Genomic DNA, 24,684 nt, shown 5'->3' on the forward strand with positions numbered 1-24,684 from the left:
TGTCGTGATACAATGGGATGGAAAACAAAGCATGACACAGATCAATCACTGTATACCATTCTGCATCATGGGGAATCTGATATAAACTGATGGATTTGGTACAATGGGACAGCATGATACTACAATTTTATTCACTTTTCTCAGATCCTGCACTATCCTGAATTTCCCATTAGGCTTTTTCAGTCCCATTATCGGTGAATTACATGGACTACTCATTATTTCTCTCAAAATTCCTTGCCTGATCATTTTCTCTATTACAGGAGATACACCTTCAATTATTTCAGGTGTCAACTTGTATTGCGGAACATTTGGATATGTTACTCCTTCCTTTACAGTTATTTTGATTGGATCTACATTTCTCATTAGCCCTACATCTTCTCCAGTGAAATCCCAAACTTCTGCCTTTACAGATTGTCTCAATTCTTTAGGTAATTCATCAGGGTTGAATAGAGCATATGTTTCAGTAACTTCATTTTCTCTATTAGCTATGGTCATCTTGTACAATACATCATCATCTGGTGTTTCAAAAGCTATTCCATCCGGAGTACAGAATATAGTGCAATTCATTTTGCACAACAGGTCCCTACCTAATAAATTCCCAGGACTGGTGTCACACACCACAAAGCGGTGCATTTCTGAAAACTTCCCTATGCTAACTTTCACTGGGTCTGTAAGATATGTTTTAATCTGTCTGTTGGACACACCAACTACTTGGATCGTTTCATCCGAGAGAGGAAGATTCTTAACATCAGCTGATCCAACAGTTGATCGAGTAGCACCAGTATCCACTAGGAAAGTAATATTTTCATCATTAACCCTCCCATCTACAAAAGGCCCTGTCTGGTCTACTTCTAGAGTTGCGCCAAGTACGCACTCTTCTTCCTCCCTTCGGCACCGTCAATAGCTCTCTTCTGCGTCACTCTCATCGCGTTGTAGCCAATACTGCGAGACAGCGCTAGCGCGTGGCAGCTTATTTACCTGTTCTTCATTGTAGAATCCCGATTCACTACTATACTTCTGTGTGTTTCTGCTCTGTGGAAAAGGCGGTTTTGGCACCTGATTCTGTGGGGGAACAACTTGTTGCTGCAGTTGACCACGCACCTCATGCTGCACCTGTGGGTTCAATGATAGATTTTCATTGTTAGTACTCGGGGGAAAATTACACTCCGATTTCCAATGCCCTTTCCTGCCGCAATTATGACATGGGAATTTCTTTTTAGCTTCTTCAATATTCCCTTTATACTTCCCAGTATTAAATTTAGGCTTTGACCCTGCTTGTTCCACCAATTGTGCTTCTTGTCTTTCCGCTACCTTTACCTGTGCCCACATTGCCTTCTCTTTTAGCTTCCGCTGTTTTGCTTCAATTTCATCACTGAAGTATTTAGCATGTCTCAATACTTCATCTATTTTCTTGTTTTGCCAATCTACCGTATGCTGTTTAATCATCTCACCAATTTCTGGGCGTAAACCATATACAAATCTGTATACAAAATGGCTCAAATCCTTTTCACTCAGATTCTCATCTCCGCTAAACTGCTTAAAAGCTTGTATTAGCCTCTCGTAATATGCATGTACTGACTCTTTACTTTCCTGGTGTGTTCAATCAATTTTTACCCAGTCTGTCTCTTTAGGGGGCACTTTATTTTTCAGAAATACCATAACCTGCTCATATTTCTTCATTACCTCGGGGTCTGGAGCTCCTGTTTTAGGATCCCTAGGATATTCTTTGGTTGGCCAATTTATCATTAACTTGCACTCTGACCATAGATCTGCTGGTACGATTATATCAAACAGACTATTCAAATCAATCCATAATACTTTAGACAATTTCACAAATCTGTCTACCTGCCTGTACCACTCGACGGGCTTTTCACGTAGGCGAGGGAAATCATTCGCAAAAGACAAAATATCCTGTCTTGTCCATGGGACATGTACATATCGTCCTCCCGGAATCTCTCTCATAGGGCACTCTGTCACTACCTTCTCCTTTTCTCTTACAGGAAAGGCTGAAAATGTCTTATCTGAGGCATCATCGCGTTTTCTATACCACCTGCTTCTCCATTTATCCACGTCTCCCCACTTTCTCAGCAAAATTATTATGTCCTTAATTTGACCTATTCGTCCTGTGGTGTTCATATTCTCAATGTCCTTTTCAGTGAATTCTACTCAATATGGTTTCTGTAAGGCTTTTACCTTTTCAATATCAATGCCCATCTCATTTGCTACCTCTTCTAACCTTTCATGTAAGTTTTTCGCTCTCCAGGTCACACTCTTGCACAAAAATAATAATTCTTCATCCTGATAGGTTTTCAATATTTCTGTTGGGATAGTCCCTACTATTAATTCTTCCAATACCATTCGTAACTTGGTCACATCAATTGATTGGGATTCTGCTCTTGTGTGCTGGTGATCTCTGCCGCCTTGTCCTTTTCCACGGGGCCGGGCTTGGCTTCGCCCCCCGACCCAGCGTTTGTTATCACCGGTGGTGCCCTGCTCCTCTGATACGGCCGGCCGGGCTTGGCTCCGCCGGCCGTCCTTGGACTACAGCATCCAGAGTTCTCAGGGGCAGGTAGACTCAGCTGTGCGCGCCAGGAGGCGCTTAAAGGTGTGCCCGGTGTGGAGTCCCGAGGTGTGCTGCTTTTGTGTGCTGGTGATCTCTGCCGCCTTGTACTTTTCCACGGGGCCGGGCTTGGCTTCGCCCCCCCGACCCAGCGTTTGTTATCACCGGTGGTGCCCTGCTCCTCTAATACGGCCGGCCGGGCTTGGCTCCGCCGGCCGTCCTTGGACTACAGCATCCAGAGTCCTCAGGGCAGGTAGACTCAGCTGTGCGCGCCAGGAGGTGCTTAAAGGTGTGCCCGGTCCCTCATCCCGCGAGGACGCGCGCGGGAAGCGCCGGACGAAGCCTGGACAAAGGGCGGGCCGTCTGTGGCAGTCAGAGGCCGTCAGAGGCCGGGATGGGCCACCCCCCTAACATTGCTACTGGACACCCTCGATAGTCTGGACATTTACCCAAAGGTACTGTTATCACTGATTATTATTTTCCCCTTGGGCTTCTTAGCAAAGGCTTTGTAGGAATGGACTATCTCTTTTAACCATCCTATATAATGGGTAAAAACCAAAAGGTCGTAGTTTCCCGCCCCGTGACGAGACAACAGGTGGCCACGACACTACCCCTCCCTACGCTAACGGCTATCGACAAGATGCTTCAAAAAACCATTGGGGTAGTGGTAACTGCAATTAAAAACGCAGAGCGAAGGTTGTCAATTACCCCCGCTGCCCCCTTGGTAGAGCAAGCAGGGGACTATTCAGCAATTGTAACAAACCCTCCTGACGTAAGCTCTTTCCTTACGTGGTCATTTGCTGATTTACCCTGTGCCCAGGTCCCTACAGATGGAAAAGCTAGCAATTCATCCCTAAGCTTACCCCCATTTTCCCCAAACACCATTATAATAAATAAACTGGGCCCTAGAGGCAAGAAAAGGAGACCTGTAAAAAAGCCAATTAAAAATATAGGGCCTAAGTACGATTCTGTACTAGCTACTACCGGCCCATCCCCAGCGAATGTGGGAGCTCCGCTGTGGGTTACTAGCTTAGTAGCTGACTTTCAGTCTCTCTTGGATCAGACTATTGGCAAACACATCAAATCCCTGGCATCTAAGATCAATAGATTAGTCTCTACCCTTAATAATATGGGTCTGGGGAAAACGCCCCCAACGGTCCCACATGGGAAATCTGCCTCTAGTGAAGCTGGCGGTATTGTTTCTCAAGTTAGGACTGCCTTAGTAGTTGATAGTGTTACTGGGAGCCAAGGAACACAATTGGCCCCCACCAACAATGAGCCAGCTTTGGAAATTGCTAGCCCCCCTCTATGTATAAATTCAGTTGCTGATGGTTCCCAGGTAGTTGGGAACCCTGCCCCGGTTTCTGCTAAAGCAAAAGTCACTTCCAGTGATGAGAAAACAGGATGCGAAAGATATAGATTGGTAAGGGGGTCTTCCGATGTTTTGGTTCCAACAAATATAAAGCCATCTTCTATAGCTACCCCACCGGAGTTGCAAACCATTAATCTTCCCCCAGAATCTTTACCGTATGTTGTAGTCTTAACGGGGGTACCACTTCTAAGCCAGGGAAAAAATGAAGGTCATACTGACTTAAAAAATAAGTGCATCCAGTGGCTTAATGTAAATAGACCTCTCCCCTCTCATATTTCTGGGGAAATACTCTTTGTAAGACGAATAGACTGGATTGGGAAGGGACCCAAAACTATTGCAGGGAATTGTGTAGTAATACATTTTAGGGATACTGCTGCCGTTGATTACATCTGTGGTATGTCCCCCTCTAGATTAAATACTCAAATCCTCCCCCTCCACCTGTCATATTTTTATCCTATGCCCCATCTGAGATCAGCTCACTGTAAAAGTGCTAAATATGACGAGGGCCAAAATGGTCGTCCATCTAGAGTGCAACAGGGGCAAACAAGCTGGGAGGACTTCTATGTTTATACTCCCCCTTTGTCATCCTTTGCGCATAGTAATAGGTTTAGTGTACTGAATCAGGTAGATTGACGCTCACTCGACAAGGAATTAGTCCTGAACAACACTAGTGAAACATCTACCCCTTTAATTGTACTGGAGTGCAATATCAAAACCCTTACCTCAGCAGAAGGTACATCATTCAATTCCTTCAACTGGGTGGGAAGGAGCGAATTGGGGGATGCAAAGCAGCTGCGGGGAGTTTCTATTGTAGGGGGGGAAGCTCCTAGTATAGACAAAACGGAAAGGAAAGTTCAGTCAGAGACCCTTACCTGCGACAGCTCTTCCACTATGGCAACAGGGATTCCAAAAGACACTGGTAAGGTTGATGATGGAACTATAAAAATTCTTTCGTGGAATGTAGCGGGGTTAAAAAACAAATTATTTATTCCTGACTGGGTCACCTTTATGGCAGCACACGATATCTGCCTGATTCAGGAAACATGGGCTTTAGAGGAGAGTGCTAGCCCAGGTTACGCAACTTTTCACATCTTGGCAGTAACTAGTGGCAGAGGTCGCCCATCTGGTGGCCTATCAATTTGGATAGGCACCCACTTGAGCGTTCAAGCTACCCAAATACCAACTGACTCCCCTGATGTTCAGTGTGTGTTATTGACACCCCTGAACTCACCAAAAATAGCCATAATAAATATTTACTCTAGGCCAGTTAGGAGCGGGCAGGAGTCAGACACGATCAAAGCACTAGATCTCTTTATTCAGACACTTGACCCCTCAGTCACAATAATTGTTGGTGGGGACTTTAATTGTCAATTTGAGCCCTTGGTCAACCCTGATTTGGATGAGCAGGATGATGAAGACCTGCTCTGGAGTATCCCGGAACCGAAGATCCCTCCTGTCAAGGCATGGACCCGGTTGGTCCTTCAAATAAAATCACTCTCACTTGCAACGTCTCTGCGGGCGTGTAATGGGAGACTGGACCCTGACCATCCGGGATTTCTTACATTTAACAGGGTAGAACAAACTTCCACCATTGATTACATCATGATGGAAGTAAGACACTGGGATAGGTTGTTGGAATTCAGAGTGCAACCGAGATATGATAGTGACCACAACGCCCTTGTCCTAACATTGAAGCCGGGGAGCTTAGGGCTGACTAACCCTGAAGCTGGTCCTACCAGCATGATCACGCCCCTTATGGTTTCGAACAATCGACGTAGGGTCAAATGGCCTTATTTTCAGGATTCCCCGTCTAGGCTGAGTGAATTATACCAGCTTGCTATACCATGGATAGCCGAGATGGCCGACTTGTCCTCAAACGGCCAAGCTGTAAAAATTCATAGGCAGTTGGCCAGTGCGTTGGGGGATGTTCTTTGCCCACTTAGTAGGCCTAGACGAGGTGGGGCTAAGATACACACATGGTATAATGCCACCTGTAGGAAAGCCAAGAAGGACCTCCTTACTGCAATCAAATTCAAGGACAGTTTAGAAACTAGGTCATCCCGTTTGCTCTATAAAAAGGCAATCGAGGGAGCCAAGAGGGACTGGGAGGAAACAAGGTGGGAAGAGCTGAGAAGTGCGCTCCTGACTAAGGACGCAAAGAAAGTTTGGGCCATTGTTAGTACAGGCTCCAAGGGAGGAGGGCAAGCTATCTTCCCAAACATTGCACCCTCAGTGTGGGAAGCACATTTTGGGGCACTATACGTATGTTTGGAGCATGATGACTCACTTCGTCTAGGCCCTAAGCTTGCCTCAGGGTTCCAACAGGAGGGAGCCGCGACACTTGCCCGGCCCCCTGCCCCAGACCCCCGTCATGAGTATCGACTGGCGGGGACCTCGGGTGGAGGGTCGGGACCGAGCGTGTAACCTTCTGACTTCCCAGAGAGCATCACCTTGAAGGAGGTAGAATCTGCCATAGCTAGGTTGCTCCCAAACAAGGCTCCCAGCCTCGACAAATTGCCGGGGGACCTGTTCCAATCTCAGCCAAAAATATGGGCGCCATACCTTGTTATCTTGTTCAACGCGATTCTTATGGGGTCTGATCCACCTTACACCTGGCTGGGGGCTGAGATTGTCCCCATTTACAAGAAGGGATGCCCACTTACCCCTTCAAATTACAGGCCCATTAGCCTGTTAGACACAACACAAAAACTAATGGGTAGAATCATATTGGACAGGATACAAGCTTGGATGGAGGAATGGGAAATACTGTCTACCCTCCAGGCTGGAGTTAGATCCGGTATCTCAACCTTGGACCAAATCTTCCGGCTCCAGGTCCTTTTCTGGAAAACCACAAGGGTTGAGGGTGGCAGCCTCTACCTTGTCTTTGTGGACCTGCGGGCTGCTTTTGACCTAGTCCCTAGGGAACAATTGTGGGAGGTATTGGCTGACCTGCTTAATATCCTGACCCGTTTGCATGTTGGAAATTATGCACAGGTTAGGTGTGGGAGACACAGGGATCTCTCGGACCGCTTCCCTGTTTCCAGGGGTGTCCGGCAGGGGTGCGTTTTAGCCCCTACCCTTTTTAGCCTATTTATTAATGGCCTTGTCGACACCTTAAACGATGTAAAGGATAATGATGCTCCCTGGTTGACGACCGGTCGGGTGCCCGCATTAATGTTCGCGGATGACATCCTGTTGCTATCCCGAACATCTTCGGGCATCCAGCGCGTCCTGGACGGTTTCGTGTGCTTTTTTGCCTCGAGGGGATTGGAGATCAATTTGGATAAAACCAAGTTTATGATCTTTAATCCCCCGAGGCGTACGCGCCCGAACCCTCTTCTGAATGGTGTTCCGTTGGAACGAGTCAAAACCTTCGTCTATCTTGGGATCACTTTGACGGAGGATTTTGGCTGGGGTCACCAGATTACCAGATCCGCTCTTAGACTTTCACAAATAGCAGGGGGTATTGGCAAGCTTCAGAGAGCATCGATCTCCAAACCGGTTGCGCCCGCCCTTGAGATCTTTGGCCTCCAGGCTCGGACCGCATCCATTTATGGCGCCGAACTTTGGGGCCATAAGAACGTATTTAGCCTTCTGAGGGTTGAACAGGCCTTTATGAGGAATTTGGTGGGCCTACCGAAAAGTACACCCCTCATCCCTTTGCGAATGGACTTGGGTCTGGAGTCTATTGAGAAATTGGCAGCTGTGCGACCCTTGCTCTATTGGAGGAGGCTCTGGTCAGTACCAGAGCTGGTATCCTTTAGAGCTGAATTTCGGGAGGTCTGGGAACAGATAAAAAACAAAAATATTCCATGGCTTTCCCATATTAAGGCTCTTTCTTTCAAAATTGGTTTGCCTCAGTTATGGGGGACCCCTGAGCTGAGTTGCCCGAGGGTATCTAGGGCCCAGTTGTTAAATCTGGCGAGGCAGCAAAATCTAAGTGCACTACAACGGTCAACATCCTATGGTAGGCTCTCTATTGAGTTCCTCTGAATCTGAAATGGGGTGGGAGGAATTCTTTGATGTAGTCCAACCCCCTCTTGCGAGGAAACTATATGCTCAATTAAGGTATGGCTCCCTACCTCTTAGGCCATTTACTTCGAAATGGGCAAAAACTGAAAATGAAACTTGCCCGGCATGTAATTACATTAGAGAAGATGTCATCCATGTCTTATTTTTCTGTCCAGCATATAGCAATATACGCAAAACCTGGCTTATCCCAATATGTAGAAACTTGGGTTTTAGACATTGTGTGCAGGCATGTAGAGTTCTTAAATATGATACCGCGCCGCCCATTGTATTTGCTGTCTCCCGTTTCCTTTATGGTATGTGGTGCCGTAGGATAAGTTTTAAACCAATCTAAACTACCGAAATACGTCTGATAACTTACTGTTTGATTCTATTTTTTTTAATTATTATTATTATTATTTGTTAATGTGAAATACCTATATTTATTATTTTATTTGATGTGCTATGTATGTATGTATTCTATTTGCACTTTTATGGTCTTCTGACCGAAATAAAGTTATCAAAGAAAGAAAGATTCTTTGTCTTTCCTTTGCAAGCTTCTCAACCATTCACTTAACTCGTCTGTTGATGGTCCTACTGGTTTTTCTATATTTCCATGTCCAAAATCTTTTTGTGTTTCTGACACTGTCTCTATCATTTTCATACGTCTTTCTGCCCAATTCTGATCTACAAATGGATTGTTTGTAAAACTCGGTTCCATTACACTCCTAGTCTGCCTCCATGGATTCTCATTTTGACTCACTCTTGGTTGTTTTATTGGTTTATTACTTCTGTAAGGGACTGTCAAACAATGGTCACTATCCTTCTGTTTGTCAAAAATAGGCATTACTGGACCTATTGTTACTGGAACAGTTACCGCTTCTAGATTCTTGGTCAATTCTCTTATTTTCTCCGTTAATTCCAGGGTTGTTTTCGCTAATTCTGCAGAGTTTTCTCCATCTGTTCTTTCTTCTGATCTCTTTTCTACCTCCCTAGTAACACTGTTTTTACTCAAACTTAGGGATTCTGGTTCCGATTGTATAATTCGCATCGTTTCTCTCATTGGGGCACTTGGAGTTAATATTTCTGCTTCTGGTTGATACGGTGGGGGATTTTTATAGAACATATCATCAAGAACATCATCCTCTGACTCATTCGCTCCATAGCCTCTCGACTCCACATTACGCCTCTTTTCTACACACTTTCGTCCTTCATTCTCTCCAACAGTTCTTACAGGGAACACACCCTCAGTCATACTTGCATCCCGCCATCTTTTCATTCGATCACTATGCGTTTCATGTCCGTATGGTCTTCCAAACCAGTACCTATATCCCCTACCTCTTCTTTGTCTTTCTCGTTCATGCATTTCGTCTTCCCATTCTGTCAAAGCCTCAAACTGCGTCGGTTCTAAATTCATCATCTTTTCTCTCAAATTTCTCAAAACAGCCAAATTAAATGAACCATGCTCTGGAAAAGCTAATACTCCGTCATCCTTGGTATATCTCACCCAGTTATCTAACCAAATACAAGTATGATACCCATATTTCGCAATCATAAAGGATGCAGGGGTTTTCGGTGGAGGAAGTAACTGTCCTTCCCTAGTCTTAACTGTTTTATCCTTCTTAAACCACTTCTTGATTCTCCCTAACCAGGTTTTCTTCTCTTTTTCTGGTGGATCGTAATACATTTTCTTTGCCTTTCTGGTATCGCTAGTCTCTCTTTACAACCGTACCGCTAGTTTATCCAATCCCAGCGCGACTTCACACTAACGCACCAATTCAGAGCGTCCACGTCACCGTCACAATCCTCAAATCCCAGCGCGACTCACACTAACGCACCAATAAGGAGTGTCTACGTCACCCTGTTTTCCTCCAATCCTAGCGCGGCGTACACTAACGCACCAATCCGGGGCGTTTCACAGTTCTGACCGTCTGTCCAATCCCAGCGCGGTCGTTCTGATGTCAGCAGCCGCTGCGGCAGCTCCTGCTCCTGCTTCTGTCTACCCCTCCTTTACAAATCCGCTCAGTAAGTTTATGTTTCAATTTCTGTTAGTAACAACATAGAAACATCTCCATTGTCCGCTTCGCTAACCAAAGAACAGCAAGAAGACCTTTCTCACGAGAATTCCGTCTTTCCCGAGAGCAGCGCTTACCTCTGCCCTACTACGGAATCACTACTTTCGTTGATAAAGTAGCACATCCCTCTACTTCACCCTTCTAACAAGCATTAGCTAATTGTTTCTCTAGTATCTAAGACACATAGTTGGAGACCCAATGCTCCTGAGAAATAAACCTAGAGTTTCACAATCAACCCGAATGCCTTTACATTCACACTCGTTCATACAAGAAAAATGTAGTACATTCACACTGAATCCTGTCTTTCCCGAGAACAGCGAACAGTCTGTCCTCAGGGGTGTGGAATTTTCCAAATAATCTAGTTGTCCAAGGGACAAAATGCCACTGAGATCTACATGTCCTGTAAAATCCACTTGTCCCACCTACCCCCGTTCCACAACAAACCAAAGGGCTCCGGCTGACAGAGAAACATTAATATATGTTTGCTTTATTAAAATCAGTAAACCATTGAATGCTGTGCAATAATAATGCTAAAGGAAAACTTGTCAAGCGATATTATAATCCCTTTTCATCCAAACATATAGAAATACAACAATAAACGATCTTGCATGGCAGGATGCTCTAAAACTAGTACTTCAACAGTTATGATAGATGTGGCCTTTTATGTCCGCACACATGCTTTGTGCCTCCTGTTGTAAGCCAGAGATCAATAGCTCTGCTGGGGTCATAATCCTCAAAGTTGGGTCCTTCTACCTTAAGAAGCATTAGGTCTTGGAGAACATCTTGATTTAACCGTGTTCTTAGTGGATTCTTAATGATTTTCATGGCAGAAAACACACGTTCAGCTTCTGCTGTAGATACACTGAATGTGAACATCATCTCCACAAGCTTTAATATATTAGTCAACGAGTAAGGTTTTGTTGCTAGCAGGGTGGAATATGCAGGCAATACAGGAATACCTTTGGTCTGAAAGCTTTTCATATGGGTTTTAAGTCCACAAAACTCCTCTACAATTGCTAACCTCTCGTCTGTGGTGAAAAGTACCTCAAAATGTTGTACAATTGCTTCAATATCAGAGAGCCCATATGTATAGAGCTCCTCTCTACTTTCTGGCCACAGTGTATAATCAAATGCCTGAAAACCTTGAACTGGCATGCTATTAAAATTTTCAAACCTCTTATCAATGTACTTAATCATACTGTCAATGAGTTCACTGTCACTTTGGACTGTTGCTGCTGGTGGGCAGTGTCCTGATAAATTTATTTCCCAGCCATCAGTAGAAATGTGTCCAAACTTCTTTTCTTCAGGGTGGTACAGTTTTTTAAACTGCTGCATATATTCACCCAGCTCACTCTTTAGGCCTACTAGGGTCAACGCACACCTCTCTACAGCAGGTGGAACATGCAATAAAAGCAGTTCATTAGACTGAAAAAATTCTGAAAGCTGAGACACTGGCTTCAGAACATCTCTCTGACTGTAAAGGTTTTTTATAAATGTAAAACTAGTAACAACTGAGAGGTACTTTTTTGCCTTCGCAGCAGAATCATCACTACCAGCTGCGACCTGTCCCAAGTGTAGAACCACTGTCTGCAGGTTTTGTTGCATGGCTGCCAACGCCCTGGTTTTGCTGGATACCCATCTAACCTGTTTAATATCAGTGAAATGTGCAAAGTTTTCATCAATTATTCTTGAAATTTCTTTGGCATCTCTTCGCCTCTTAGGACTATACCAATAGAATTTGAAAATCCATTTCAAAGTTTGCTCAAACTGACAAATAGAGGGATGGGATTTTACAGCATCAAGAATCCCAAGCTGAAGCTTGTGAGCTACACAATGGAACGGAAGAAGAAAAGGAATGTCTTTCTTTAGGAGTGCTGCAACCCCTCCCTTAGATCCCATCATAACTGCAGCACCATCGAAATTGACAGCTATTAGTGATGGACCTGGATGTTCTGCAGATCTTATATTTACTAAATCCAAAGATAACCTTTTAATTCCTTTAACTATACCGTCCAGAACTCCTTGAGCATGTGCATGTTCAAGTGGAACAAGATCTGCAAATAGAGTGTAGGGTTTCCCACCATTGACTACTCTGACCAGCACAGTTTCCTGTTCAGTGATTGCACTATCTGTACTTCCGTCAGCAATAATGCAGATGAAGCGAGAATTTGAAACTATTTTTTTGATGTCCTGTCGAAGTATATCCGCCTCACATCTTATGAACTCTGTGGCTTTTTCGCGGTTTGCATAATTTTCTCCTATATCCACACCTGCTTTCTTCATAGCCCTACATAGGGTGTCCATGTCTGAGAGTGGCTTACCTTGTTTTGCAATTAGGTAAGCATTGTTAAACAAGATGGTCAGTTTCTTTCTTTCTGTTTCCTTCAGTTTTTGCAGTGCTTGCATGATGAGGGGCTGCTCTGTAGGGACACTGGAATTTGAGGTACTCGCTGTAGGGGTCTGACATTGCAAAGTGGTTTCTTTCATTTCCTGGCGGTGCCATGAAACACATGTCATATGTGCCTTACTAGTTTCATGAGCTCTGATTGGTTCAATGCGCAACTGGTCACATCCACTTAAGAATGCATTCCTGGAGGAGGAGCCTAGCGCGCAGCCAAGATGGCCGCGTAGGTGCGAGGCTCCCGAGGACCTCCGCGACCTCCTGCATAAATCCTGACCATATCCTGTCCTAGACGAGGGGACTGTGTTCGTGAGACCGAGCTGAGGTGACACCCGTTCTCCGTTTCCAAATCGGACCTCGGACACCGGCGGGAGCATCGATTGAGGTTTGCGGCCTTCTCCACGCCGGCCCCCCGGATTGGAGTTGTGGGGCGATCCGGAGACAAAGTGAACAACAGCGGCGGGCGAGGCTGGGCGATTCGCGTACTCCGCACTTTCACTTTCGCTTTCGCGCCCTCCTTGCTGCCAAGCGAGGTAGGGTCGCGAGGCGGCGTGCGGTGGTGTGGCTTCATCGGGGTGCCCTGCCGGCCCGCCAGCTGTGATCCGCCCTTCGGAGCTGTGGTCGCCCTCCCCCGGAGCCCGTGAACTGGTTTGTCAGCCCTTTTCAAGGAGATTGGCACGATTTGGGGACTGGAGCCATGTCCACGAAACAAGATGGCGACCGGGCAAAGGTGAAATCGACCCGCCGTGGCGCAGCCCCTCAGTCTAACAGCATGGACCGCTACACCCTCCAGAAGGGATCTCCAGAGGCGCCGCGTAGGTCCCCTGTTGGCCCGACTGATGCTCCTGCTCTGCCCGCGGATCTGACCCTCCGGGACGTCATGGGCGCCATCGCCGAGATGAAGGCCTCAGTGGACCAGCGCTTTGACACTCTGGCGCAAAAGATTGACTCGGTCCTCGTGGATGTGGGCCTGGTGAGGGCCGATCTGTCCAAGACGAATGACCGGGTCGACTCTTTGGCCCACACCACCTCGGGCCTCACAACGGACGTGGCGGCCCTCCAAAAGGAGGTGCGCCGACTGGGCCAGGCGAGCGCCCTGATGGATCGTCGACTGGAAGATTCCGAGGGTCGGGCCCGGAGGAACAATGTTCGCATTGTCGGGGTGCCGGAGGGACGTGAGGAGGAGGCGGCGGATCTGTTTGTGGAGGACCTGATCCTCACCCATCTCCAGCCCCGGGGGCTGAGTAAACTCTTCGCAGTGGAACGTGCCCACAGGGTCCCCGGAGGGAGACCTAAGATCGGAGCCCCTCCGAGGCCTCTCATTGCCCGGATCTTCAACTTTCGGGACAGAGACGCTATCCTGCAGACTTCTAGGCAACAAGGACCGGTCAGACTCGACAATATGGACGTAAACTTCTATCCTGATTTTACTCCGGCGGTCCAGAAGCAGAGACTGAGTTTTCTCGGAGTCAAACGTCGCCTACGGGACCGGAACCTCAAGTATGCGATGCTTTTTCCAGCGAAGTTGAGGTGGATGGCCACACGCACTTTTTTGATCGTCCCGAGGCGGCCGGGGACTGGTTGGACACTTTGCCCGGGGATCGGGGCCGGGGGGTGGGGGGGGCGCGGTTGGTGGGGAGGGCTTGCCGGATCAGGACTGAGGGACTAATAGTAGGCCTTGCTCTGGACAACATTATTGTCATCATTGACTGATTGTGTAAGTTCCCCTCCCGTGGAGGTCGTACGGGGTCTCTTGGGGGCTTTCCCTCCTCCTCTGGGGGACTAGTTAGTGTTTTCATCTATGGGGCGACAGGCACACTGCACTTTGGGGGGGCTGTTTGGGCTCATGCAGGGGTGCAGGGAGGGGGGAGTTCTGTTGGGACGGGTGGGTTGGGGTGGGGTGTTGTTCGTTTTTACCGCAAGGCAAACCCTTTACTGTATTGGTGTTTTTGAGGTGCTCTCGGGGGGACGAATGATGGCTTCTGTATGTGATGGGGGGTAGGGACTTGACTTTGTTGTCTTGGAACGTTAATGGACTGGGGGATAGGATTAAGCGAGGTGTGGTCCTGCAGTATCTGAAACGAATTTCGCCAGATGTGGTCTTTCTGCAGGAGACACACCTTATTGGTAATTCCTTTTGTGCCATGAATCGGCGTGGCTATCGTTTGGTGGCCCACTCGGGCTTCACGTCTGGCTCGCGGGGGGTGGGCATCCTGGTTAAGAACTCGCTCCCGCTGGAAATAGATGAGGTGCGCCATGATGAGAGGGGACGCTACACTGCCTTGGTGGGGAGAATGGAGGGCAAAGTGGTTGTCTTTGTTTCAGTGTATGTCCCACCGGGGCTACAGTCAACCACTTTTGCGGACCTGGGGCGCCTCCTCCTTGACCTTCCGGGGGGGCTTCTGGTGGTTGGGGGGGATTTCAATGCGGTGGTTTCTGGGACTATGGATCGTCACCCCCCTAGGGACCTCCCCCGGGCGCAGGCGTGGCTGTCCGGCCTCTTAGATACATTGGGATTGATGGACTGCTGGCGCTTAAAACATCCAGCGCAGCTGCAATACACCTTCCATTCGGGTGCCCATGGTAGCCTCTCGCGGCTTGATCATATCCTTGTCCCTGCGGCCTATGCTGGGAGGGTGGGAGAGGTGCGCCATCTGGCGCGGGGTATTTCAGATCACTCCCCGCTCCTGTTGCACTTTGGTGTCCTCCCGAGGGGGGAGGGCAGGGTAGCTCCAATCAATGCCTGGTACCTGCGCGACCCCACCATTCGTGCTGACCTGATTAAATCCTTGCAGCGGTATTTTGAGGAGAATGTGGGGTCTGTTCCTTCGGCTATCTCCCTTTGGGAGGCCTTCAAGACAGTTATTAGGGGGGAGGCCCTCTCCTTCATATCCCATGCCCGGAGGCGCGAGCAGGAGGAGGTGACCCGAGTGGAGGCCGAAATTACTGAATTAGAGGGTGATTTGGGGAGTGGGGTGACGGATGCTGCACTGCATGTTCTACACCTTAAGCAAGCGGCCTATAGGGCCCTCGTCACGGAGGCAGCCAGGGGCCTCAGTAGAGAGCAACAGGGGCGACTGTATGATGTGGGTGATAAGGCTGGTAAATTGATTGCGTGGTTGGATAAAAAGGAGAGAGCAAGTCGTGTGGTCCCGTTGATTGAGAGGATGGATGGTGTACGTGCCACCGAACCAGAAGACATTGTCTCTTGCTTCGCGGATTATTTCCGCGAGGTGTATTCCCCGGTCTCTCCCTGCTCGGAGGCGGATTCCCATGCCCTGCTTCGAGATATCGCGCTGCCCTCCCTTTCGGTGGAGGACAGGGAGTCGTTGGATGCTGCTCCTACCTCGGACGAAATTGCCCTCGCTATACGCTCGGTCGCATCTGGCAAGGCCATGGGCCCGAACGGCATCCCTATCGAGTTGTATAAGCTGCGACCGGACGTACTGGCACCCCACCTCCGCGCGATGTTCCTGGCGGCCCACTCGCGGGGCTCCCTCCCGCCGGACCAACGTCTGGCTACAATCGTGGTGATCCCCAAGGAGGGGAAACCCCGAGACCGGGTTACCTCCTATCGGCCTATCTCGCTCTTGAATGCGGAGCCCAAAATCCTTGCCAAGGTGCTCGCCAACCGGCTGGTCGGCGTGGTAGGCGATTTGGTCCACCAAGACCAGTCTGGCTTTATCCCCCATCGCAACACGGCCCTCAATCTGCGGCGCTTGCACGGGGTGCTCGCGCGTGTTCCGTTTGTGCGGGAGCCGGCCATCTTGGCGTCCTTAGACGCCACCATGGCGTTTGACACGCTCGAATGGCCATACATTTGGGCGATGCTGGCGAAATTTGGATTTGGACCGGGATTCATCAGCTGGGTCAAATTGTTGTACTCGGGCCCATTAGCGCAGGTGGTAGTGAATGGGCGAGTCTCGGCCCCATTCGCGCTGGGACGGGGCACGCGACAGGGCTGCCCCTTGTCGCCGCTCCTGTTTGCATTGGCCTTGGAACCCCTGGCGGAGTGGCTGCGGTGACACCCTTCCATCCGTGGTCTCCGTTGGACCCCCAAGTATGAGGACCGCGTGTCCCTCTACGCTGACGATATCCTTTTGTATCTAGCCTCCCCGCGCAAATCACTGACTGTCCTGGTTGATGTCCTGCGCTCCTTTGGCCGTAACTCAGGCCTTGTCATCAACTGGGCTAAATCATGTGTCTATGTGCTTTCCGGGGAGGCTCCCGTCCTCCCGCGGGGATGTCCGATCCAGATTGCCTCGCAGGGGTTTCGGTACCTGGGTGTCTATATCACGCTGGACCCGGAGGCCCGCTACGAGCGAAACTTGCTTCCCCCCCTCCAGCGCTTGAAGGAGGACGTCGCGCGCTGGCGGCGCCTGCCGCTTTCGCCGCTCGGCCGGGCGGCATTGTTTAAGATGATGTCGTTGCCGCGCTTCCTGTACGCTCTCCAGAACACTATGGACCGAGTCCCGGCGCGCTACTTCCGTGAGGTGGAGAGTCTACAGCGCCGTCTGTTCTGGGACGGGAGGCCGCGTATAGCCCTGGCGAAGTTGACGCTCCCGTGGTATGACGGGGGGATTGCCCTCCCGGACATTAAGCGGTATTACTGGGCCTCCCAGCTAGCTGCAATTAATCACGGCCTCTATGGGCCCGCCTTGAACCCGGCATTTGAAATGGACAAGATGCTCCTGCCCGGTGGCGATTACAATCGAGCACTCTACTCTGGCGCGCCGGATCCCCGCTTGACGGGGCCCACGCGTGTCATGGTGCGGGTGTGGCACGCGGCCAATGCAGCTATGGGGTGGAAGGACCGTTTGACCCGGGCATCGCCGTTGTATGCGCCTCAGCGGTTGGGCTCCCTGTGGACCTCGAAGGGCTTCGAGAAGTGGGACACGATTGGCATCAGTAAAGTGGGGGACCTCTGGACGAGAAGGGGATTTAAAACATTCGAGACGCTGCAGACGGAGTTTCAGCTGCAGGGCAGTGAATACTTTCGGTACTTGCAGGTCCGTCATGCGCTGGGCTCCGTCTTCCCAGACGTCGCCTCCATCCCGGAGTCTTCCCCCCTGGAGGATAGAGTGCTGGATGGCCACGTTCCGGATAGCACGATCTCCCTCATTTACAAAAAATTGATTAATGACCGCTCGGGCCTGCTGACCGGCCTCCGTGAGGCTTGGGTTGCCGACGGGCTGGAGTTGGACGACGAAGACTGGATTTCCGCGGTGGCCTCTCCGAAGGAGGTGGCCATACCGGCTCGCCTTCGCTTCGTCTAGCTTAAGATACTTCACCGGGTTTACATGACGGGGCCAAGGCTTCTGCGTATGGGTTATGCTGAGGATGGGTTGTGTAAGCGTGGGTGTGGTGCTTTGGCGACTTTTTTGCATATTTTGTGGGAATGCCCGAAGGTGGAGCGATTCTGGCGTGGTGTGCATGAGGTCCTGCGTCTGGTTACGCATGTCGCGCTGTTGCCTGAAGCGAGGAGATGCTTGCTGAATGTGTGGGAACCAACTGATTACTCGGTTCCGCAGACGCGATGGGTGACTCTGGGATATATGATAGCTAAGCGTGACATCGCTCAACTGTGGGGATCCCAGCGGCCCCCGGCGGTGTCGGCCTGGAAAGAACATATGGATTGGTGCATGTTCCGAGAAAAGGTGGTGTATGTGGCGAGGGGCAAGCCTGGGGCGTGGGTGAAAATATGGGGCCCCTGGAACGCCTACCGCGGGGGTATCTGCGAGCCACCACTGCTGCCTGCTACCTCACCGGCTCCGTCCCCCTAGTTGACCCCCTCCCCCAGCCCCGGGCACAGAGTTCCCCCAGTCCTGGACTTGTTTCCCTTCCCCCTCTTTAGATTCCTGTGGATGGTCGGGGTCCCTCATTTGAGGAGCACGTGTGGTTACCTTCGATTGCGGGTTGCCTTGCGGGTGTGGTTTTTCTATGTTGTTGTGTTTGGATAAAATGAAACCGTATTGTGGGCTTAGAGTCATGTGGCCCACGTCGTTGATGCCTCCTGATTTACTTCTCTGCAACGCTAAGTGCCCTTTTGTAAGTTTGTCAGGTGCTCCTGTCACTCTAGCGGCCGGCCGGAAGGTTGTAGGCCCATACTTGTATATACTTGAGATTGCAATAAACGGTTTCAAAAAAAAAAAAAAAAAGAATGCATTCCTACCGGAACCCGAATAGCTGAGTGCTATAGTAGGATATTTTTGGCAAATAGTGCAGTACATTTTTGGTCCTTCCCCCTCCGGACTTTCCTTCAGGGCTAGCCATGGCCAGGATTCCACCCAGTGTGACTGAAAAACTCGTTTTCTTTTTTCAGCGTCATACTTTTTGTTCTTAGTTAAGTTAGGATTCTGTGCAGTGCTACACGACCCAACGGCCTCAGTTGTTTTTTTTGGGTTTCCTTCTCCTGGGCTATCTTTATCACTGTCTTTACTTTTTTTGAATCCAAAGCTAAATAGACTTTGTTGAGACATATTTGCCTGTCAACTGGACAAAAAGTGATCAAGTATGAGACTACTTAATTCAGTTTAAAACTCACTGTCCACAAATGTTGAGTTATTTATAGCAACAGACTTGTCTTTTCACAGATAGGAAATTACGCTAAATCTTGAATGAGGTTTCCTCCTACACTTTTCCAAACTTCGAGAATCAAGGGTTGCTGCTGCCTGCTGCAATGAACCTCTATGCTGCCTCTATGCTTCGTAGTGATTCTGTTTCATGCAAAGTTGTGAACGCACAGCTGGTGCTACACTGGCTGGCACTCTAGACCTAGAAGCCAAGAAAAGAATGTACACTAAGAACAAGGATTTAAGCTTTGGAAAAGTACAAGCTTTTATAAACTTTAATGCAAAACTACCATCCATGTTACCAATAAAGAATAAATGAAAAACATTAGAAATCATGTGTAACTGACTGCTTGAGAAAGATGATTGATGGAGTAAAGGAAAGAATGAACAAAGAAAAAAATGAAAGGTAAAAGAAAATAAGGCAAAAAGAAAGGAAAGAAAAATAAAGAATTAAGGAAGGTAATAAAGAAAGGAAAGGAAAAAGGGAAGATAAACAGGAAAGGCAGAAAGCCAGACGTGAGCCCTACGTTCCTTGCGAATCGGTAAGTTATCGAAAAAGAAACAGCAAAGTTGGGAGCTTCCTAATAATAAGAATCGTTTTTTCGCCAAATGTACCCTCTTTGCATTTGCAACATTAATCAATTTTGTAATGTATATTTGTCGGTGTGTTTATGCAGATCTGGGCTGAAAGTAATAGTTCACTATTCTATATTAGGACAGTTAGGACTCTTTAAGTTATAAATTACAAGTCACCAACGGATGTCTCTACTGAAAGCATTAATCTGCAGATCTGTTTCCATCCTATGCACTAACTTCACCGAGGTCACAACCTCAACTATACAACTCAACTATACAAAACAGGGATCTCCGCTGTGCGCGGCGTTTGTGTGTTTATTCATGCATGAGTGTGCGTGTGATCTGTGTTTGTTTTTCACTATTGACATCGCTGTACAGGGGGCCTAAAGCACTTGGCAAGGGCTCTCAGACAGAGAAAAGACACGTAGGAGGTCGTGAAGGGTGGAGGTCGCACGCGCAGCATGTTAGCAGCAGTGTACGATGGCGGAGGTGCCCCGCACGTTAAAACCTGGTGGCCTGCCATACTCTCCTGCCAAGAAATACAACAACTGACTTAAAAACACAAGCCGGCATTGAGGAAGAGTCGGAGCAGAAGAGCGGCGCCAACGTGCGCATGTTTTATGCACAAGTACACAGGGAAAGTACAAACAGGAAGGAACAAACCTGTGCCCAGATTTGTTAGGATCAGAGGTAGTCTGTGGAAGATGAAACGAGGGGAGGGTTTCAAAGTGCAGGTCCACCGATGCAGAGAAACGTATGGCCTTTAAAGGGAGAAAGACTGGGGGGGGGGGGAGATTGAGGAAGGAGCTGGTATGATCTACGTGCACCGGATGCAAACGAACCTAAGGCATATAAAGGGGAGGAATTGGGGGTTATACCCCAATGCAAAGGATCTAACTGATAAATGTGGTTACACATCAATCGAAGCAAAGTAACGCCTAGCCTTGAAAGGGAGAAAATGGGCGGGGGGCGGAACCAGGCATTAAACTGATTCACACCCATGCACAGAAACATGTGGCCTGCGCGGCCTGTGATGGAAGAGGGGCGAGTTTCGGGTTCAGACTCTGGTGCAGAGGAGGTGTTTCGAGTCCACATCCACCGAGGCACCAGAACCCCTAGCTGATGGGGCAAGCTTCACTCTAACCCGCCGGCTCATCCAGAGATGTGCGCCTCCTAGATAAGATAGCCGGGAAACAACGCCACCTAAACCACAACGATACAAAATGTGACAATTGAATTATTCTGCAGTAGCCTGTAGCCGGGAGGCAGATTAACATCTCAGTAGTGCAGCTGCCAAACACACGCCTCGCGGGAGGTGTGCGACTGTCTGCTGGGACCGCGGCGACACTTGAAAGCAAAGAGAGCACAGGAACGAAGCTCGCGGCGACAACACACGTCCAAACACAAAGAGTGCCCGATATGCTAGCTAAGCTCGCTAGGTCAATGCACCTGATGCAGGGGCCGGCTAACCTCACCCAGGCGCACTTGATGCAGAGATAACCTCACCCAGGCGCAACCTGCATTTCCAGTGTTGCCGACCTAGCCCGCCATCTTCTATGGTCAATGAAACCCGTACCACAGCAATGCGGTTGTGGTGGAGTTTTAAGAGCTTTGGTAATTGGTGGCTATCCACGTTCCAATTGTAAGTGCAAAGATAGTGGTCTCTTTGGTCAGACAGAGAAGGCTAGCGTAGAAGAGGAATTGACACTGACACATATTATTAAACTTTTTTTTTCCTCTGTCTTGACCGCACATACCTATTGTAACTTCTGAAGACGGACCCACGAGGCACAGCAGGGCAGGGCGGGTGAGCTGCGTCTGCCAGTAATGGCGCGGAGGCTACGTCTGCGAAAGCACGTACGTACGCATGTACGTACGCTCTTGGGCGAAACCATTGTCCCCGCATTAAGCAGGTGGCATTTGCAATCCCCCCCGTACTTTGCATATCAGTTGCCGCGCTAAGCTGCAATACGCGGTTCATCCTGAATGAAAAATGCATAGTATTTTACTGCCTGTGTACACGGCCAGACACTATCTTTCCCACATCGTGCGCGGCGACCCTGGCTACTGATAACGGCGCACCAGGGCGCCGCGGCACAGTTTGGGAGCCACTCTAACGTGATTAAAAATGTCTACATGTCCGTCGGACATAAATAGACAATAAATCTTCTTGCCCGTGAATTAAAACAACATGGTTCGGGCGTCGGGCGATATGATTCCCCCACCCCTGGTCCTACTACAGAATTATAACATACGTTAACAAAGCAGCGCTTACCTCTCCTTTGTCCTTCTAACAAGCTCAGAGAGTACCTATTACCTTTCCAGTGATAAGCGTTATCGGCATGCCAGTTGGATCCCTGGTACCTAAGACCAGAATTTCACAGGTAACCTTCGCTATCATACACACTTCTCTCACACAGAAAAATTTCTCTAATGGTAACACACGACGATGCTACCGAATCGAACCCAGACAATGCGCCGTGCATCTTCAATTATCACACGTTTCCCCTGTGTACCTACAGGGCAACAACAATTCCGTCTTTCCCGAGAGCAGCGCTTACCTCTGCTCTACTACGGAACCGTTACAAACTTCCGACTTCCTACATCCCAGAAGTCGTGCATACAACGTATAACTCAACGTAACTCAACATAGAGTGTTAGTACATAAATCAATACCAATCAATAACCAAAATCAATAAGCAATGTACAAGCAATAATCAATAAACCAAAACAATAACAACCATCATCTTGCTACCAGAAAAACTGCTCCAGCGTAGAGTGCAAAATCCCTCCCTCCGTCACAGACCAAAGATGTCACATACACACATTATCCATACATTCGCTGGTGGGGCCCATAACACCAACATTCACTCACCATCAGTCCGTGTGGGAGGCGATTATTCTCCAAACGCTGGAAATGAGAAGGAAATACCACTTCTACCCTAATGAACGACAAATCTACACCACCTTCTGTTGCTCATTAGGCCTAAACTTCACCTTTAGTATTCTCCTCATAAATCGGGATGGATCAGTTAGTTGCAGGTTTAGCTTAATTTCTAATTCCCTAATTAACCTTTTCATTAACACATTTCAATGAATAAACAACCCAACTCATTTCTGTAGATATTCAATTTCACTTTTATATTAATATTGCAAATTAAATCATTCATTTGATCAAGTTGCCATTCATATTTACCTATTCTGGCTAAATGTCGTCCTCTATGTCAAATCTGGCAGTCTCGCAAATCTATGCCCATCAAATTTAGTAAATTCAGTTCATCAGGATTTTGGGCATTAATTCAGTTCATCAAAGATTCAGGCAATCTGCTGTCCTGCAGTGTCACCGTCCTCTCTGTCAGCATAACGTCAGGAAATCGAGAAAGGCCAGAAACGAACCCGCACCAACCTCTCTATTCTACCCTAATTTATAGTAAAAATCATTGAAAACGGGTCTTCAAATGTTCTGATTGGTCAATTGAAATCGTCTGACAGGATTCCCATCGAAATAAAGTCTCTGATGTCATTATACTTGATTTTTCCGTTTTTTTAGTAGCACATTATTGTTCATTCAGAAAAGCTGGCTTGTGTCCCAGGGCAACCTTGAAGGGTACATGTTCATCTGGGGTCATGACGAGGCCACTGTGTAGCTGTTGTCAGCGCAGGCGCACTTCACCCAAGCCTTGTTCAGCATCGGCAGTCGGGTTAGGCACCCAGGCAGCCATCTTTCGATAGGCCAAAATGGTCAACTTAAGCAAAGAAACCCAAAAACTTAATTAATATATAGAAATGACTAATTAAATGTTATTCCCTTGCTAATACCCATATGTGTATGTATTTATCTAGCAAAAGCAACACTCAGTGCGGTTTATACTTACTAAATAAAGCACGAATCACAATTACATCACAAAAGCGACATATATCATGCAATATTCTAATTGTCTATCATTAGTATGCGTACAAAATTGAATTCACGAATTAAGCCATGCAGATGCAAATCCCACGTGTAATCCATATACTAGTAAGGTTGGTAAATATTTTCCACATCACTCAATCCATTAGTTTGATTATAATTAATTAATCTAATTAATAAAACATGCAAAATGGGGTGGGTATACAACATTTTTAAGCATTACCCGCTCCAGCACACCCTGCCCATAGGTGTACCCTGGGCCTACCTTAGGAGTGACTAACATGTAGAAAAGGGAAGTTTTAGGGACTGGCAAATGGGTGCACTTGCCAAGTCGACATGGCAGACCCAGATTGCACACAGGCTCTGCAATGGCAGGCCTGAGTCAGACCTGCTTATGTGGGTGGCACAATCAATGCTGCAAGCCCACCAGCAGCATTTGATTTACAGGCCCTGGGCACTCATGGTGCACTGTTCTAGGGTCTGACAAGTAAATCAAATAAGCCAATCATGGAGTCACTAATCCATTACAACAATTTACAATAGGTAGCACTTGCACTTTGGCACTGTAGAGCAGTGACAAAGTGACCAAAGCATCTAGACCAGCAAAAACAAAGGAGGCAACAGTGAAAAAATTGAAGGGAGACCCACGCCAATGGTGCCAGGTCTAAAAGGCGCAGTTGATTGATTTGAATAAGCTGGCAGCTTTGATCACCTTTACAGGTCTCTTTGTAGTATTTCTTATGACCTCAGTCTACTTTAAGTGGTTACTGTAATAGGTTGTCCAATCTGATATTTTGTTTAACATGAGCAATTATAGAAGACTAAAGTGGTGGGACCTGATCATGCAGAGGGGTTATCTTAGCACTTGGAATATTCCTTTAATGATAACCAATAATTCTTTAACTCCAGTTATAGATGCCTTCATCTGCATTGTTAGATTAGTAGTATTGTGTTTATAATTAGAATTAGGTGTGCATCTCATTTTAAGACTAAGCACTTGTTTGACCTTGATATATTACAGTGTATTCAGAGTTATTTCTAATTCTACACCACACCTCCCAGAATAAATCTTTGATGTGTCTGCCACGCCATGGATCGAGTCCTAAAGAGGTGTACTTCATGCTCAGTTTTTAGTCCTTTGATAGGCACAGCACCAGGACATCAGCGGTCAAAGGCTCCAATTAAAGCAGTTGGAGCCCGGTTATGGCAT

General features: G+C 47.9%; 2 protein-coding genes across 4 annotated transcripts in view; both read right to left on the reverse strand.

Annotated features, from left to right (window-relative positions):
- BLVRA (biliverdin reductase A) overlaps window positions 1–24,684 on the reverse strand; it is a 285,794-nt gene that overhangs the window by 206,046 nt on the left and 55,064 nt on the right. For 2 of the 3 annotated variants that reach the window (XM_085607413.1, XM_085607411.1), the window contains exon 2: window positions 979–1,113. The exons of the other annotated variant lie outside the window; for it this stretch is intronic. The gene's annotated coding sequence lies outside the window, so the exon portion shown is untranslated. The remainder of the gene's footprint in view (window positions 1–978; window positions 1,114–24,684) is intronic. 3 annotated transcript variants of the gene reach the window in all.
- On the reverse strand, window positions 10,658–12,298 carry LOC146823142 (zinc finger protein 862-like). Its single transcript, XM_085606374.1, has one exon. The coding sequence runs from the start codon at window positions 12,296–12,298 to the stop codon at window positions 10,658–10,660; it is 1,641 nt and encodes a 546-aa protein (XP_085462500.1).

This window comes from Triturus cristatus, chromosome 5_2 (genome assembly GCF_964204655.1).
Source record: "Triturus cristatus chromosome 5_2, aTriCri1.1, whole genome shotgun sequence".
Classification (NCBI taxonomy): domain Eukaryota; kingdom Metazoa; phylum Chordata; class Amphibia; order Caudata; family Salamandridae; genus Triturus; species Triturus cristatus.